The following is a 20,649-nucleotide window of genomic DNA, read 5'->3' on the forward strand; positions in this document are numbered from 1 at the left end:
TAGTTAATACCTGAATTTGTGGTAAAAAAAATTGACAAAAATCATTGGTTATAGTTCATGAAGTGGTGCATTTTAAACGACTATGTTATTTTTTAATTGTAGAAATGAATAAAAATTATAAAAAATCGTGGGTTATAGCTCATGAAATTATGAATTTTGGCCTCTTTGGAATTTTTTTTTGAATATACGTATATAACATCCTCACTCATTCTAGAAATTTCTAGCGGACTCTATACATGAATCATAAGAAACTCTATTCTAGCTCCACGACTCGACACAGGATGACCCTAAGGATACTGGAACTAGAGCTCTGATATCAACTGTGAGGCCCCTGTTTTCACACATGGCTGCAGTCCAATGGGAACCCAGAGACGTCAAACCTGTCATGCACCCACACTGTGCAACAACAAGTTTTACCAATCACAGTAATATCCTCTAGTGGAATCAAAGTAAAGTGTATGTACAAAACATGTAAAAGAAAGGAAATATCTACAACATACATGATATAGAAAAGAGTATCTCATAAATAAATCATGTCTCAGTGAACAATCTGAAATACATCTGACATCCGAAATAAATAAATATGTCTCGACATGAAACAACTGAAAATGTAACTAAGGCTCATAGCCTTTACAAAATGTGATACAAAACTCTAATGTCCGAATGGAAATAACTCTACTGTGGAGTCTCTACTAGTAACTCATGTGACGGCGATTATACAATAACCCCGTCATCCTACGGCCCTCCGATGCTCTGAGCCACCTGAAAGTTAAAAAAAGGACAATAACAAGAGCGTCAGAGCGCTAGCAAGATTACCTCCATCCGTCCCCGAGGAAGGGCTACTAAATAAAGTGGAGGCTCTATCTATTAAGCATAGCCTACATAGATCATTTTCCCCGTATATAAGAAAAATACTTGTTAATACATACATATAAGCAATCATCTACTCTGAAATAAATGGATGTTGATATTTAGAAACCCACAACATGAGCATAGGCATGTCGAATATCCCATTAGCGCAAATTGTGAATAGCTAAATATCAAATCCAAAAGCTACTACATGGAGCAATAAGAAAAGACAACTCCATCTCAAACTATATCAAAGGTGTCCTGACAGATATCAGATACGTGTCCAACACATGGACTTTACCTGCTACATATTAGATAAGACAACTTGAATAAGTGTCCAACACATGGACTATATATGATGAATGTCCAACACATGGACTGCAATAGATAAATGTTCAATACGAGGACGACATATAATTAAGGTCCAACACATGGGCCGCAATAGGTAAATGTCCAACACGAAAACCGTATATGATTAAGGTCCAACACATGGGCCACAATAGGTAAATGTACAACACGAGGACTGCATATGATTAAGGTCCAACACATGGGTCACAATAGATAAATGTACAACATGAGGACTGCATATGATTAAGGTCCAACACATGGGCCGAAATAGATAGATGTCCAACACGAGGACTGCATATGATGAGCGTAATACAAATAAATGATGTAAGTAAAATGCATATATACTATTCACACTCTTGCCTCGGTGAGTGAATCCTAAACTCATGTCCATAATCAACTCATGTGTAGAATACATAATTTACAGTGTATTAAAATACCAGATAATCCAGACAACTCGCCGGTCACACAAACGTATGTAAACAACATGCACATGCACAAACAGGTCCAGCGATCGACCGTCGCGACCACCGCAGTCGATCGTGAAATGAGCAGAAAGACATTGCACAAAATATCACCCAGCGGTCGACCACGCAGAAACATAGAGCTTCCTGCACAAAAACGTCGCCCAGCGATCGACCGCCGCGTTCACCGCGGGCGGCGGTCGACCGCGCAGAAGCATAACATGTTTTTAGGTTTTAAACTTGCAGAAATTTTAACTCATCAAAAACATGAATTTTTTCATTTATAAATCATATGACAAGATGAAAACTTTATTTCTACATATCAAAAAAATATCTCATGATTTACTTAAACTTGATTTAACCTAATCAATTTTAACAATCCAAATAATCAAATTCTTTACAAGAACCCTAATTATCGACAAAATTAACATAAATATACTTGTATGAAACTTGAAACCGATGTAACAATTGTTTTTTCACGTTTTCAAATCTTGTTTTATTCCAAACCTAGGGTTTTAAGCATCTCTAATCAACATAAAATATCATTTTATTGCCAAATTAGGGTTTAAACATGGTTTAATCATGATTAATAAATTAAAAACGAAATTATGAATAACCCTAATGATCATGATCATATTTCTATCATAAACAGCAAGGAATTATTATAGATCTATCATAATTTAAAGAATTATCATCAAAAATCTAAACTTTATCATGTCGGGTTAAACTTTACCATGAAAAACACCACTTTAACCATTAAAAGTTTAATCTTTATTAAGGGAAGGGTTTGGATGCAGATAATCTTGGCTTATCATGTGCACAAACCCCTGAAACAATCAGCAAACAATCCCTCGATGCCAAACGCCGCAAATCTCGCCTTCTCCTCGCTTTTCGCCTCATGAAACTCTCCCGAGAACTCAATCTTAGGGCTAGGGTTTGAGAGAGGAGGAGAGAGACTGCTACAGTTTGGAACACAGAAGAAACGAGGTGTTTTTCATGTATAAACATGTATATATATGGCAGCAAACCCGAATAAATACAGGCCAAAACCCGAAACCCGAAACTGGAAACCCAGTCTGACTAGAAACATACTCTTCGGTATTTTGGTTGTAACTTTCGTATCCAATCTCGGAATGAGTTGATTAAAGATTTGTTGGAAATCTGATGAAGAGACCTACAACTTTGGTCTTTTAAGTTTTTCCATATTCACAATGTATCAGTGTGTAAAATACAAAATCTCTCCACTGGTCATTATTTTCCAGATTTATACATCATGCATGTTTTGTGCATTTGCACTCATATATACATATATACATTGAATTGATCTCAAATCAATTCCTAGCATACTCAAACATCACAATATGTTATTTATCAACGTATAATAAATTTATTATTATTTATCACAAAATATTCAAATTTTCAGGGTTTTACAATTAGAACAGTTGTAAATAACAAAAATTATGAGTTATAGCTCATAAAATCATGAAATTTGGTCTCTGTAAAATTATTCACAAGTGAGTCAAAATGTATATAAATGACAAAAAATCATCGGTTAAGATACATGAAATCATGAATTTCTATATTAGCAAAATTTATTTATGAATGGGTTAGAATTACTAAAATTGATTATATGTTATAGCTCATGAAATCATGAATTTTAAACTCCGTTAATTTATTTGCTAATGAATCGAAATGAGAAAAATATAAAAAATCATGGATTATAGCTCATGAAATCTAAATTTTTTGACTTCTCAAAATTATTTGTCAGTGGTATCAATAAGAAAAAAGGGCCAAAAATTATGGGTTATATCCCATGAAATTATAAATTTTGGCTGTGCGAAATTATTTGCATATGGATTGGAATACTAAAAATGATCAAAAATCATGTGTTATAGCGCATTAAATCATGAATTTTAGACCCCACGAAATTATTTGCCAATGAGTCAAAATGAATAAAAATGTCCAATAGTCGTAGGTGATAGCTCATGAAATTATGAATTTTAGCTTGCATGAATTATTTTTGCAATCGGTCAGAATGACTAAAAATTGGCAAAAGTCATTTTTTATAGCTTATGAAATCGTGAATTTCAACATGCGTGAAATTATTTACCAATGGATTAGAATAATTTAAAATGATAAAAAATAGGTTATAACTCATAAAATTGTGAATTTTGGTCTCCACAAAATTATTTACCAGTGGAACAAAAATGAATAAAAATAGTCAGAATTTATGAGTTACAACTCATAAAATCATGCTTTTTAGCATTAGTGAAAATTATTTGGGAACAGGTTGGAATGATTAAAATTAGCTAAAAATCATGGGTTATAGTTCATGAAATCATGAATTTTAAATAATGCAAAAATATTTACCAAAGGGCCAAAACAAATAAAAATGACCAAAAAGCACGGGTAATATAGCTCATGAAATCTTGACTTTTTAGTTTTGCAAAATTATTTGCTCTTGGATCAAAACCAAAACAAATAAAAATAGTGAGAAATCATTGTTTTTAGCTCATGAAATTATAAATTTTGAACTCCACAAAATTATATATGAATGGGTTGAAATGAAAAAATAGCCAAAAAATAGCTCATGAAATCTTGAATTTTGGAGGCTGCAAAATTGTTTGCTAAAGAGGACTAAAAATATCCAAAATTTTTAGATTATAGCTTATGAAATTATAAATTTTTACATGTGCAAATTTTATTTTGCATATGGATCGAAAATGACTAAATGACCAAAAATCTGGGTTATAACTAATAAAATCATGAATTTTGGCCTCCACAAATTTGTTTACCAATGGGTCGAAATGAATAAAAATATGACCAAATGTTGCGAGCCATAGCTCATAAAATCGCTAATTTTTTACTCTGATAATTAATTCATCAATGGGTCGAAATGAACAAACATGAAAAAAATCGTAGATAATAGCTCATGAAATCGTGAATTCTGACCTCTACAAAATTATTTGCCAATGGATCAAAAAAATAAAAATGGTCAAAAATCGTGGGTAATAGCTCATGAATTCATGAATTTTGGACTCCATAAAAATATTTGACAACAGGGCAAAACATCTATAAATGGCCAATAATAATAGGTTATAGCTCATAAAACTATAAAGTTTGGACTCCACAAAATCACTTACTAATGGATCAGAATGACAAAAAATGTCCCATAATCGTGGGTTATAACTCATGAAATCGTGAATTTCAACCTCCGAAAAATTATTTTCCAATGGGCTAAAACTACTAAAATGGCTAAAATTTGTGGGTAGCCCCTAAAATTGTGGATTTTAAGCTCCACGAATATATTTGTCAATCAGTCAACATGAATAAAAATGGCCAAAAATTATGGGTCATAGCTCATGTAATTGTAAATTTTAGCATACATAAAATTATTTACCGATGTTTCACAAAGACTAATAATTGTAAAAAAAATTGTGGGTTATACCTTATGAAATCTTTAACTTTTGCCTCAACAAAATAATGTGATAACAAGTCAAAACGACTAAAAATAGGCAAAACTCACAAAATTGTGGATTTTGGTTGTCACGAAATTATTTGATAATGGGTCAAAATGACTAAAATGGCTAAAAACTTGTGAGTAATAGCTCACGAAATCGTGAATTTTGGCATCCGTAAAATTATTTGTCAATAGGTCAAAAAGACTAAAAATGGCATAAATCGTATGTTATAAGTCATGAAGTTGTGAAATTTCACCTCCGCGAAATTAGTTGAGAACAGGTTGAAACAACTAAAAATGATCAAAACTCACGGATTATAGCACATGAAATCGTGAATTTTTACCTCCATGAAACAACCGGTCAAAACAACTAAAATGTGCCAAAATCATAGGTCATAGGCTATGAAATCATGAATTTTTGGCTTCCGGAAATTATTTGCCAATGGATCAAATTGAATAAAAATATCTGAAAATTGTGGGTTATAGCTCATGAAACTATGAATTTCGAGCTTCACAAAAGTATTTGTTAATGGATTGAAACGAATAAAAATAGTCAAAATCGTGGGCTATAGCTAATGAGTCATGAATTTTGTCATGCACGAAGTTATTTGCCAATGGACCGAAATGATAAAAATTATCCAAACATCATAGATTATAGCTCATGAAATTATGAATTTTAAACTCCGCAATTTTTTTTGATAATGAATAAAAATGACCATAAATCATGAGTTACAGCTCATAAAACTATGAATATTGCACTCTACAAAATTATTTGTCATTGAATTGAAATAACTAAAGTGGCTAAAAATCATAGGTTATAGCTTCTGAAATCATGAATTTTCCACTTTGTATAATTATTTGTTAATTGGTTGAAACAAAGAAAAATAGCTTAAAGTAATGGTTAATACCTATAAATTATCTGCTAATTGGTCAAAATAAATAAAAATGACAAAAAATCATGGATAATAACTGATACAATCGTGAATTTTGGTCTCTATGAAATTATTTGCTAATAGGTTAAAAAGAACAAAAATGATAAAAAATCGTGGATAATAGCTCATAAAATCGTGAATTTTAGTCTTGAAAAATTATCTACCAATGTATCGAAACCTATAACAATGGCAAAAAATCATGGAATATAGCTCATGAAATCATGAATTTTGGCATCCATAAAATTATTTGCCAATAGGTGAAAATAATTAAAAATGGCTAGCAATTAGGGGTTATAAAACCAAGAATTTAGGTATCTATGACATTATTTTCCAACAGGCTGAACAACTAAAAATGACCACAAATGATGGGTGATAGGTCATGAAATTGTGAATTTCGGACATTGTAAAATTATTTGCCCACGGTCCGAAATGAATAACAAATGATGGGTGATAGGTCATGAAATTGTGAAATTATTTGCCCATGGTCTGAAATGAATTTTAGTATGCGCGAAATTATTTTGTCAATGGGTTGGAACAAATAAAAATAATCAAAAATTATGGGTTATTGCTCATGAAATGATGAATTTTTGACTTTGCATATTTTTTTCCTCTTGGGTAGAAATAATCAATAATAGACAAAAGTCAGATGACAACTCATTAAATCATAAATTTTAAACTCCATAAAATTGGCGACGGGTTGAAACAACTAAAAATGATGGGTTATAACTTATGAAATCGTGTTGTTAGACTCTGCAAAATTATTTGACAAAATGGATCTAATCAAATAAATTAGCCAAAAAAATTGTGTGTTATAGCGCATAAAATCAAGAAATTCATACCTCGCAAAGTTTTTCACGAATGGGTCTAATGGACTGTTGCTTATGAGTCTAATTGAATAAAAATAGCCAAAAATTATGGGTTATAGTGCATGAAATCACAAATTTCGGATGTCACAAAGATTTTTGGCCAATAGGTTAAAAGGACTAAAAACGACCAATAATATTATGTTAAAACTCATGAAATCGTAAATTTTGGACTATCTCTCGGTGGATCCCAATATATAAAACTAGCCAAAAATCATTGATTATAGCTAATGAATACATGAACTTTTGCCTCTGCAAATTTTTATCCCTTGGGTCGAAATGAACAAAAATGGACAAAAATATTTTGTTATAGGTTATGAAATAGTGAATTTTCGCCTTTGTGAAATTATTTGCCAATGTGTTAGAAAAGAATTAAAATGATCATAAATAGTGGGTTATAGCTCATGAAATCAGGAATTTTACCCTTTGCGAAATAATATGCTTAAGGGTTAGAATAACTAAGAATGACTAAAAATTATGTGTTATAGCTCATGAAATCTTGGTATTTGAACTCCGCAAAATTATTTATCAATAGGTTAAAACGACTCAAAATGGCCAAAAAATAATGGGTTATAGTTAATGTAATCGTGAATTTTGGACTCACAAAATTATTTGCTAATGGGTTGAAACAAATAAAAAAGACTAAAAACTATGGGTTATAACTCGTGAAATCGTGAATTTTGGACTCTGAAAAATTATTTACCAATGCATCGAAATGAATAAAAATGACCAAAAATCATGGGTATAACTCATAAATCATGAAATTTGGCATGTGTGAAATTATTTGCCAATAGGTCTGAATAACTAAAAACCATAAGTTATAACTCATAAAATCATGAATTTCGAACTCTCCAAAATTATTTGACAACATCAAAATGAATAACAATGGCCAAAAATCATGATTTAGAGCTCATAAAATTGTGAATTGTAAACTTCTCAAAATTATTTGTCAATGGGTTGAAATGACTAAAATTAATCAAAAATCATGGGTTATATCTTATAAAATCATGAATTTCACACTCCACGAAATTATTTTCTAATAAGTTAAAATGAAGAAAAATAACTTAAAATAGTGGCAATAGCGCTTAAATTTCGACTCTGCGATAATATTTACCAATGGGTCGAAACGAATAAAGCGACAAATAATCGTAAATAATAGCTCATAAAATCTTGAATTTTAACCTCCACGAAAGTATTTATCAATGGGTCGAAAAGAATAAAAATAGTAAAAAAATCATGGGTAATAGCTCATGAAATCGTGAATTTTGGACTCCATAAAACTATTTGCCAATGAGTACAAATGATTAAATTAAAATGGACAAAAATCATTAGTTATAGCTCACAAATTATGAATTTTTACATTAGCAAAATTATTTTTCAATGGGTCAAAATGATTAAAAATGACAAAAAATCATAGATGATAAAATCATGAATCTAGGCATCCGCGAAATTATTTGGTAATAGGTTGAAACGACTAAAAATGACCAAAAATCGTGAGTTGTAGGTCATGAAATCGTGAATTTTAGAGTACACAAAATTATTTCTCATTGGGTTGAAACGACTCAAAATGATAAAATAAGCATGGGTTATTGCTAATAAAATCTTAAATTGTGAACTTCGCAGAATTATTTACCAATTGGTCAAAATGAATAAAAATAGCTAAAATTGTGGGTTAGAGCTCATGAAATTATGAATTTTAGACTCTGCAAAATTGTTTGCTAATGGCTTAAAATGAATAAAAATAAAAAGTAATCATGGGTTATAACTCATAAAATTATGCATTTTGCCATCCATGGAATTATTTGCCAGTGAGTCAGAACGACTAAAAATAATAATAATCCTAGGTTATAAAGCTAATAAAATTATGAATTTTAGACTTCGCAAAATTATTTACTAACAACTCGAAATAAATAAAAATAGCAAAACATTATGGAATATAGCTCATGAAATCGTCCATTTGGGCATGCGCAAAATTATTTGTCAATGGTTCAAAAGCGCAAAAATGGCAAAAAATTATGGGTTATAGATCATGAAATCCTTAATTTTAAAATTAGCTAAATTATTTGCCAATGTGTCAAAATATCTAAAAATGACCAAAATTCATAGGTTATAGCTCATAAAATCATGAATTTTAGACTTCATGGATTTTTTTTTTCTCTTGGATCAAAACAAACGAAAATGGACGATCACAAATTATAATTCATGAAATCATAAACTTCGAACTCTAGAAAATTATTTGTCAATGGATTGAAAAAAATAAAAAATGGCCAAAATAGTAGGTTATAACTTATGAAATCGTGATATTCAAACTCTGCAAAATTATTTGTCAATGAGTCTAATTGAATGAAAATAATCATGAATTGTAGCATACGAAATCATGAATTTCAGACTTTGCGAAGTTTTTGCAAATGGGTCAAATGGACTAGTGCCAATGTGTCTAATCAATAAAAATGATAAAAAAAGGGCAACATTCATAGATTATAGTGCATGAAAATCTCAAATTTTAAAATACGCATAATTAATTGTCATTAGATTAAAAAAACTAAAATGGACAATAATTGTGGGTGTCCATGAAGATAGCAATTTTTGAGCTGCACACAATTGATTGTTACTAGGCAGTAACAAGCACAAATGGACAAAATCGTGGAGTACAACCCATTAAAATTGTGAACTACATATTTTTAATTGCTTTTAGGTTGAAATGAAAAAAAATACAAATATATTCGGCTATAGCCCACGTTAATTGTGATTTTTTAAGTAGAGCATAATTAATTGCCTTTTGGACGATCAAACAAATATGGACAAAATATGGGTTATGTAACCCACATAAATTGTGAATTTTGCGATCACCAAACTTATTGCACTTGATTGAAACAAATGAAAATTTACAAAGTAATCAGTATAGCTAATTAGGGCTGAGCATGGTTCGGTCCAAACCGAAAAAACCGACCGAACCGATCCGAAAAAATCTGTTTTATGAGTAGGACGGTTCGGATCGGTTTGAAAACTTTTCAACCTGAACCGACCCGAACCGACCGAATATAGTGCAATACTATCATTCTGATCTCAAACCCTATCCGACCCGTCCCCAAAGAGTCAAAGACTCAAACCCTAAACTCATTTTCTGAATCATTATGGGTTGAAAACAATATCATTATATCAGTGTTTAATGCTTCATAATCTCCTACTTTGTTGATATCTTTTTTTAACACAGTTTATTGTTTGATAAGAAGTTTGATGAAGTTAGAACCGAACAAACCGAACAAACCGAACCGCACCGATCCGACTTGCAACAGTTCGGTTCGGTTTTGAATTATAGGCAGTTCGGTTCGGTTGTTCAAAAATTAGTAAAAACCGAACCGAACCGAATGTTGCACACCCCTATAGCTAATGAAAATCACAAATTTTTAATAAAGAAAGCATAATTGTTAGTGGGTCGAAACATATGATAATTGACCAAAATCATGTTTTCTACCGCATGAAAATCGCAAATTTTGACATACGCACTATTCATTGTTGTTGGATTAAAACGAACAAAATGAATAAATCAGGGACTATAATCCTTGAAAATCACAAATTGTCATTTTATTGAAACAAACGCAAATCTATACTACTTATAAATGGGAATACTCATGTCAAAACTTTTGGTTTCCTTTTTTGCCCTCTCAAATTTTGGTAACTTGCAATTTTACTATTAATTAAAATTAAACTTTAACTGGACCTCCTCACTTTTCCATATATTTAGGCATTCACTAAAATGTAATTAATCAAAATACCTTATAATGATAAGAAAATTGATAAAATATGTTATAATATATATAAACAATTATTAATCATAATAAAATGGTATCAAATAATCAGTGTAATAAAATATTTATAAAATAACTATAAACAATTTATTAAATAATATATTCTTAAATTGTCAAGTGCCAATGCATAAACTGTTAACTATGGTTAAACTTTGACAAATTATCCAAAACATCTTGTTAACTACGGACCTCCTCAATTTCCTAAATTATATTTAGGCATTCACTAAAATGTAATTAATAGAAATACTTTATAATGATAAGGAAATCTATGAAATATGTTATAATTTATGTAAACAATTGTTAATGATAATAAAATAGTAAAAAATAATCAGTGTAATAAAATCTTTTATAAAATAACTATAAATAATTTATTAAATAATATATTCTTAAATTGTAAATGCCTATTTATAAATTATAATAAAATAATATTATAAATAAAATATTACGCTATTAATCATTCTTAAAAAAGTATATTACTCAATAAATAAAAATTGTCTAAATATTTAATAGTAAAAATAATATAACTACTTTAATATTATAACTACGAATTATAGTATTATTTAATACATTATATTATAGTGAATAATAGTATTATAATTATACTATACAAATATTATAAATAAGAATAGCTATGACTAGCATATAATTTATTATGATCATTCTACATTATAGTTGAAAAAATATAATTATATATTATAATATTAAATAAAATTTTAATTTGTTATAAAAAATCTAAATAAATTATGATTAATTAAACTACAATAAATTATCCAAAATATAAAAAAATGCTCATGCAATTCTTTACACACTACTTTATTTATTAAAATGAGAGTTTATATTATTACATAAGTCACTTCATAATTTTGCATCGAAATAATAATGTCTACGTGCAAAGTATGTGTACTATACTAGTATAGAAAACTTGTGGACCATAGCCCATGTTGAAGTTTCTATATCTTGTTGTTTTTCAGTTCCTCAGTTCTCCACTGCCTTCCTGGTCGGTTAGCAGAGGTCAACCTTTAAACAAAGAGTTTATGCTTTTTTTGTGAGAACAGCAATTAAGCATACCAGGAACATAGTTACAGGTGCTGTTATCATTTTATCCCTTACTAGAATTACTATTTTTGTTAATAACTAAGCATAATCCTGCAATTAGAGGTGAAAAATAGCTCACAATTTGATTAAAATTGTAACCGTAGAAAAATTTACTAAATTTAGGTTATCATTTAAGCCACTTACAAGGTTATTACAGTGTTTGAAAGTAAATGGAACCAACGTGGACTGGATGAAATTTAATAACAAGTTCACAAATACTACAATATTTGACTAGGAAACCAAATCCTGGGAAGTTTAAATAAAGCTATCATCTACACGTGCATATCAAAATAGATAGAACCCCTAAACAAAAAGATTGAAGATTGAAGATCAATAAACCAAAGAGAAGCACAGAATGTTGTGTAGTTATTCAGCTCCAATCTCTAATATGCAAGCAAGAGATGAAGGTGATGACAACACGTGCTTTTATGAGTTTTATTATCAGCCTCCATAGCAACATTTGCATATTTACCAGGAGGTCATTCTCAAACTCAAAATGGCCCCCCCTCGATATCAATAATCTGACGCCACGTGTAACTAAAGGCTTAGCACGTCAGCCCTACCCACCAAAAATGAAAGAAAAGGCAACATATATATGCAATATCACGTCAGCCCTACTCCAGGAGGGACTCAGAGAAGGAACACATATATGAGGTTTAGACAAAATATCTCGTCCCACCCACAAAATGATATCTTCATAGATTATGCAATATCACAAGATATACAGAAGTTTTTCAAATCAAAGAGGGAAGGAAATACCTGAGGGTAACCCATGCTAATGCTTGTAGACAGCAACCAGAATAGGAAGTAAACCATAGTAGAATTCACTGACGCTTCGTATGTCAACAGATGATGTGATCATTGCCGAATTTTTAAATGGCAATCTCAGCCAAGTAGGTTATTCATAAAACTTGCCCAGATTTCCTGCAATATTTCATAAAAGATTCGGATCAATGTAGTATATGCCATTGAAACATATAGTCCATATGCCACTAGAATATGGATAACACTCCATTACCAATGAATTTTGAGAATGATATCATTTTTCACTATGAAGCTTTTGAAACTGCCAGATTAAACCTGTACTGAGCAATACTAGTATTTCGAAGATAGAAATTTCGGAAAATAATAGGAACCTCTTCAAGGAATTTGTACCATTCTAATGCTAAAAACAACAAAGCACACACCAACATATTCGTATGGCATGATTCTGATCAGATGATTCACCATATTACATTACCTAAAGAACAAAAAATAATCCCCAGCCTATTAACTATGCTATCATCCACCTCAAGTGCCGGTATCTAATCCACTTAGCAGCAACATGAATACCAATAGATAAAGCAGCTAGTAGAAGTGGCAGCGGAAGCTTCCTCTGTTTCAATGAAACTTCAACATTTACAGCCTCTTCTGATGACTTAGAATTCTGAACAATAGCAAGGGCTAGGTAAGAAACCATAGTTAAACCCCTCACCCAAGGCTCCCCAATAGCAGCCAAAACAGCCGCAGATGGGAGAGCTGCTGATGTACTCTCTCTCTTCTTAATAAACCGAGAGAAGCAGAATATACCAACAAGAAATAACCAAAAGAATGGCTCAAGAATCTCTCTTCTTAATAAACCGAGAGAAGCAGAATATACCAACAAGAAATAACCAAAAGAATGGCTCAAGAATAACCCCCTTAACGGCCCCAAACCCAATAGAATATACCAACAAGAAATAACCAAAAGAATGGCTCAAGAATAACCCCCTTAACGGCCCCAAACCCAATAATCCCAGCTAAAGTGAGAAGATACGGTTGACTGTTCACTGAATCAGGGACTGTAGCTTCACCAATGGCCAATATCGTTGACGCAAATAAGATAATTCTTGTCAGTTCTGGAACAGGCGCAAAAGCTATAATGCTAAAGTAGATGTCACGAACAAGATAGAGAGAGGACTCGATAATTCTTATAAATCCAGTGATTGGATCACCAATGAAATGAAATACAAATGCCAGGGCAAGCTTGGATAAGTAACCGAAGAAGTGTAAGATTGCCAATGCAGCTTTCTTCCAATTACTGAGTTCCCATAATACAGTGCGCCAACAATAAACTAGGAAGAATAAAGCTGCAAATCACCATATAGAAAAACAAGAAGAAAAAAGAACTTGGTTAGAACAGTTTGTGAAATATTCTCGGTGTATTTTAATTTTTTCTTTAAAGAATTTAAGAAGTTCACCATGTTACTGAGTTTGTGAAATATTCTCGGTGTATTTTAATTTTTTCTTTAAAGAATTTAAGAAGTTCACCATGTTACTGATAAAATACAGAAAGACTACTAAATAAAAAATTAGAATAATATAATTCATCTCGTTGATTTTATGTATATGTGTGTTAGGTAACACAACTGACGACAAACTAGGATGGAGTAAGAAGAAAGAATCCAAATGCAAAGTTATCAACAGCTGACCAACAAGATTTTCAGTTGATATTCGGCCAAATTGAGCGAAACTAGTAAAGCTAACAATTAACAATCTTACGTAGCTCCTTTGATAGTAATACTTCAAGAGACTCCAGTTGAGATAGGCTCATATTGACGGTATTCAATATGTGGATACTATCAGTCCAAAACTAGAATTTGAAAATTTCCAAATTGAAAATATGTGCCGTTGGATGCAATGTAATACACCCGAACCATCCGGAAAAAAAATCCAATGATTTTCATGCATTTTAATCAAGTATCACGGTGCCAAAGAAATTAAGCAAATTTAGTAAAATTCCAAAACATTTAATTTTGACAACATATGACAGATGCACAAGAAAAAAATATGTTGAATCCTTCAAGATGTATTTCTATACAGTTATGGCATCTATTTTCAGTTTTGAAATACAAATTTTAAATTTTGATTGATCATACGCACATATTCTATACATAACATAGCTCTATTCAGAGAAACTCCGTAGATTTCACCGAAGACCAGAACTTTGGCGTTGGGATTGCTTTCCTAGTCACCGTTAGCTCAAACACCGAAATCTAGTGAAAGGGGAAAAAGGTCTCTCCTTTTTCAATAAAAACTCACCAATTACCCACGGCCACCTCACCGGCCGATCAGGCGCCTCTCTGGTGAGGTACCGGAATCTCTCCGGCATCGTACTCTCCCCTCCCGACTGATACTCCGGCGCCGGCGACCGCGGATCCATTCCTCCATCGTTCTTGACGGCGTGGACAAGCAACCCTAGGCCCCTCCGATCAAAAAGATTGGATCTTTTAAGCGAGGAGAACCGAGGAGAGGAGAGGGGCGGAGAGGGGAAGGGTTTGAGGAGATGAGGAGAGGATCTAGATTTAGGGTTTAGAAGGAGAGGAGGAGAGGAGGAGGGACTGAGCTTGAGAGAAGCGGCCATTGAAATGGAAAGAGAAAGGGGTGAGATTTGGATAACGGTGAGGTTTTGGGTTTAAATGGTTTTATGTTGGGTTTTTTTTTTGGATATTGTTCTCTCCAATCTTTAATATTTTTAAACTAGACCCTCTAATCATCGAAATTGCTATGATGCCCCCCTAATTCATTTTCGCCACACCGGGAGCTTAGGAAGGTGTAAATGAGTTTATAAGGTGGGTCATGAGAATCAATTGCAAGGATCGATGGTCATTCTCGACAATGGTTTGAGTCGAACAACGTGTCGCACTCGGTCGCAGGCTTATATCGCTCCGAGGGTCGCACAGGGCGTGAGAGAATGGTATTAGAGCAGTTAGACCTAAATTGGGAGGACATAAGTTAGATATTTCTCCAAAGAGATATTATGTGCTTCCATCCGGCTGTATGAAGATCACAACAGTGTTGTGTTGATTTGAGTCAACAATTCAGTTGCATAACTATATTTCATAAAATATCAAGATTGCCTATGACATCAAAGGAACTAACACTCCACTTTTTGCAAACATCCATAAACTAACGCTTTAATCCTGGACAAACTCTCGGTCCTCCTGCAAATGGCACGAAACAGTAAGGTGGTACTGATGCAATGTTCTCAAATCGATTAGGATTGAACTTTTCTGGCTCCGGGTAAAACTTTGGATCCATTTGTGTAACACTCAGTTGCCCAAAATACCTGGAAATTTTCAGAATGCACAGAATCAGATCAAGTGATGTCATAGATACTCAATTTACCGATAAATTGATGTAGGACGCTTAACGGACAATTTCACGGAGGATTCGGACAATCACGAGCTAAATACAGATTTATATGTATTAGTAACTTCCGTAAAGAAACAATCATATCTTTAAATCCGGAAGGCGGATTCTGACATGTTATATATGTATAATCGCCAATCTCGACGAGACCGAGCCAATCAGATTGTCAGATTTTTAAAATCTCATCAGCAATACCCAGTTTTGGCTGAAATCCGAAAATAATCAGCCTTTAGTTTATTTTTAGTATTAAAGTTAGAGTCAATTTAGATTAGGAAATAAATTCAATGCTAGAGTCAAATTAGATTATGAGACAGATTCAATTTTGATTCATGATTTGTTTCCTCTATTATAGGGAGTCTTTTTAGGGTAGTATTTGATACTTTCTTTTTCTTTGTAATTCAAGTCTTACTAGGAGTCTTGTTTGTTTTTCTATTTAAGAAGAGTCATGTAACCCAAAGGAGAATATCTTGGAATTAAATAAAACTTCTATTGAAGAAAGTTTTGGTGTGTTTTCTTGAGTATGTGGAAGAAGTCCTCGTGGTAAGGCTTCTTTGTTTTCGCTGCTGCGTCCAGCAGTATACCCAGGAGTTTTATAGACTATCGGCGTAGAACAACCTGAACGAAACAGAGGGACAACAGATTTCCAGGTTCATCGGTGGGCTTCGCACCGTGATCAAGGATCAAGTGCAGTTGACAACCATATATAGTGTGAATGAAGCAATAAATCGTGCTATGAAGGTGGAAGCGCAACTCACACGTCCCAATAGATATCAGTCCAATTACAAGAGATTTGGTGAGTCATCATGAGGTCAGAATACAAGGTATAAGCAGACTAAAAACCAGAACACTACTCAAAAGGATACAAATGATAAGACGGACTCGGCAAAGCAAGGGAATCGAGGTTTGCAGAATCAGCAGAATTTCCAGAATCAAACGAGAGGAGTTCAGCCGAATCGACACAATAATAATCTCTATGTACGGACTCATGGGAATAAATGTTATCGCTGTCAACAGACGGGGCACTTATCCAATAACCGTCCTAACCGTGGTAGAGTTAATATGGTTGAAAGGAAGGACATCGAGGAAGGCTGTTAGGAATCTTGACCCCAAGATTAGTTTGTTTTGATGATAACAAATATTATATGTTGTGTGTATTATGTGCTAACATTTGTTTTACAGTATCAGAGCTATATCAACAATTATATTCAAAGAGATACTCAAGACATAGATGAGTTCAAGGCAAAATGAAGCAAAGAAGAAGATATACTTTATTGTCAAAATATAATTTTATATTTTCTTTGCTTAGAAATTTGTACAAGCCTTGATCACTCGCACACATAGTGTTAGAACACACTAACACATGCTTAGTGTGTTGGTTAACAATAGAAATCCCCTATGTTAGCCATTAGAGTTTATAGATATTGAGTGAGTCTTAAAATATTTTATTTATACCCCTTAGCAATTAGAATCTGAAAAAACTCAAAAAATCAAAGTTGTAGGTCTCTTCAACATCTTTCCAATAAATCTTAAATCACCTCATTCCGATGTCGGATGAGAAAGTTACAGTCAAAACACTGAAAAGAAAATTCCAGAATCTGTGAGTTTACAGTGTAGTCGACTACTATACCTTGTAGTCGACTACTAAGCAATTTTCTGACTTCACAGAGTCTGTTTAGACTAAGTGTAGTTGACTACTATGACTTGTAGTCGACTACAGATGTAGTTTTCTAGATTTTAGTTTTTGAATAAGTGACTGTTTATAGCCGTTTCGTGTACGTTTTTAGGGGTTAAAAACTTATCTTTTCAAGGGCTATAAATAGGTTATAAGTTCAGAAATTTGTACAACTCATTCATACACATAAGATCAAATATTTGTGCATATTCGCTCTCTAGTTTTTCAGATTTTCATGCTAAGTGTTTAGAAAAAAAGAGTTTCTGATATTGCCTTGGTTTCAATCATTCTTAGAGATTGTATATGCAATATTCAGAGAGTTAAAAGAATCCTAAGTTACTGCTGCACTTCACTACACATTCAAGACTTATGGGATCAATTGTGTTCTTTCTTTAAAAATGATTTCTCTTGGGTTTGAGAGGGTTGATCTATTGGTTTAGAGATTAGGTGGCAATTAGCATGGTCTTATTAATTGGTGTTGCAATTTGCATGGTCTTGCAAATTGGTCAGGTTTGCTTTTGATTTTGTAAGGTTTCAAAATCATAGTGGAAACTCTCAAGCGGGATTTGCTTGGGGACTGGATGTACACCGGGGAGGTGGAACCAATATACATGCTTTTTTGTGATGTTCACTTTCTGAGATTGTCATTCTTTCTTTGTAATTTATAATCTACTTTGCAAACTCACCCTCCAGTGTTTAAGTGTAAAGCTTCCACAGATTTTTATAAGAGAACGCTCTACTCTTAAGGGTCACAATCCTACACTTGGTATACATAAGCAAAAACAGGACCCTACAAAGGCGAGCTTGAGATTGAGGTCGAATACCATACGATTAATCCTGATGATGTGTATGACGAGGACAAGCGCGAGGTGCACGTAGTGCATAGAATGATGTTGGCAACTAAAAGGGTGTCTGAGGACCCGCAAGGGCATAATCTTTTTCGAACTCGTTGCAAGGTGAATCAGCATGTGATTGAGTTGATAATTGATAGCGGTAGTCAAGAGAATTTAATATCTCGAGAAGCAATAGATAGGCTGAAGTTGCAGACACAGAAGCACCCTTCCCCTTACAAAGTCAAATGGATTACATCCGTGGGTGATATCAAGGTCACCGAACAGAGCATAGTTAATTTTTCTATTGGCAGAAAATCTACAGTATCGTTATGTGCCGCGAGGGAGTTTTAGAAGGAGTCTTTGCATGCCCTGTTTGTGTTTGCAGTAGTGAATAAGGGATTCACTGGTTCTGTGAATGACATTCGAGAACAGTTAAATTCCCTTTTGAAGGAGTTTTGTGACATCATGCCTGAAGAGCTTCCCGCTGGATTGCCTCCGCTTCGAAATATCCAGCATCATATTGACCTCGTACCTGGAGTCACTCTTCCTAATCTTTCTCATTACAGGATGAGCCCAATCGAACACAAGATATTGCGGGAGCAGGTGCAGGATTTATTTCAGAAGGGGTACCTTATGGAGAGCATAAGCCCATGCGCAGTGCCAGCCCTCCTAGTGCCTAAGAAGGACGAGACTTGACGGATGTGTGTTGATAGTCGGGCTATCAATAAAATACACATGATGTGGGAAAGAATAATATACGAATTTGGTTCAGAAGAAATCCTAGTCGAGGAGTTAAAAGAGCAAATAGAGAAAATCAATGCTAAGTACAAAGCGGATGCTGATCGATGTAAGAGAAGAAAATTATTTATCCATGAAGCTACTATTCTAACAAATATAAACTCGGGGTCGAGCTTCTTTCAATAAGGGGAGACTGATGTAAGACACTTAACAAATAATTTCATGGAGGATTCGGACAATCACGAGCTAAATACCGATTTATATGTATTATTAACTTCCGCAAAGAAACAATCATATCTTTCAATCCGAAAGACAGATTCTAATATGTTATATATATAAATCGCCTATCTCGACGAGACCGAGCCAATCAGATTATCAGATTTTTAAAATCTCATCAGCAATACCCAGTTTTGGCCGAAATCCGAAAATAATCAACCTTTAGTTTATTTTTAGCATTAAAGTTAGGGTCAATTTAGATTAGGAAATAAATTCAATGCTAGAGTGAAATTAGATTAGGAAACAGATTTAAATTTTTTTTCCTAATATTACTAACTCGTTTAATTACACCATAACTCATGACAGCGAAAGGAGCGGTCTGAATGGTGCATTTTAGCAGGCGATTCTCCCTGCTAACATGCTCCTCCGCTTAGATCTCAAATGGCGAAGACGAAGAAGAAGAAGTCTGGAAGCAAAGGAATCTTGAGTGGAGAGCTGAGGGATTCGATCTTCATCTATAAATCCTCAGCTGCTGGTGAGTCCTCGTTCAATGTTGACGAGATCTTGGATGGAACAGTTAACTCTCATATCTCTAAAGAAATGGAGATGGAGAGTACGGGTCCTGACGAGATCTTGGATGGAACAGTTAACTCTCATATCTCTAAAGAAATGGAGATGGAGAGTACGGGTCCAAAGGGAGCAAAGAAGAAGCTGATGATGAATGATATTCTTGCTAGAGCTGGTTCTTGTTTAGATCCGCCGATTCTTCAAAAGGATGTTGGTTTTAGATCTCGTCAGCTCAGTTCCTCTCCATCTTGGGCTGATGAAATTGAGGAAAGTATTGACTCTGATCTAGTTGCTATTTCCCCTTTGAGAGATGGTAATGAGGAGATTTTCACCCCTTTTACAGATAGGAATGTGACTTTGGAGGAGGATAAAACTTCTCCTAATTTTGATGAACTAAATGGCCTTGATCAGGATGAGGTTAAGAATCTTGATGCCAATGTGAAACAAGATAAGAAATCTTTTGCTAGTCTTTTTTCTGATAATAGGAAATTGGGAAGTGGTTTACCATTAAATTTTGTTCCTTCTTCTAAAACAAACACTGTTACATTCAACGATGAAGAATGGAAGGAAGGGGAAAATCTTTGGAAATTTGCTTTGATTGGACATGTAATTGGGATGAATGTCAAATTTAAATCC

The 20,649-nt window shown here is 33.3% G+C and overlaps 1 protein-coding gene across 1 annotated transcript; it reads right to left on the reverse strand.

Annotated features, from left to right (window-relative positions):
• Positions 507-15,255, reverse strand: LOC109848938. The gene is made up of 5 exons (XM_020418670.1): positions 14,878-15,255; positions 13,541-13,925; positions 12,836-13,400; positions 12,577-12,741; positions 507-762 (listed from the first exon to the last, which is right to left on the reverse strand). Exons 1-3 carry the CDS (start codon positions 15,197-15,199, stop codon positions 13,091-13,093), a joined length of 1,017 nt encoding a protein of 338 aa, XP_020274259.1. The 5' UTR covers positions 15,200-15,255; the 3' UTR covers positions 507-762; positions 12,577-12,741; positions 12,836-13,090.

Source organism: Asparagus officinalis, chromosome 7 (assembly GCF_001876935.1).
Source record: "Asparagus officinalis chromosome 7, Aspof.V1, whole genome shotgun sequence".
Classification (NCBI taxonomy): Eukaryota; Viridiplantae; Streptophyta; class Magnoliopsida; order Asparagales; family Asparagaceae; genus Asparagus; species Asparagus officinalis.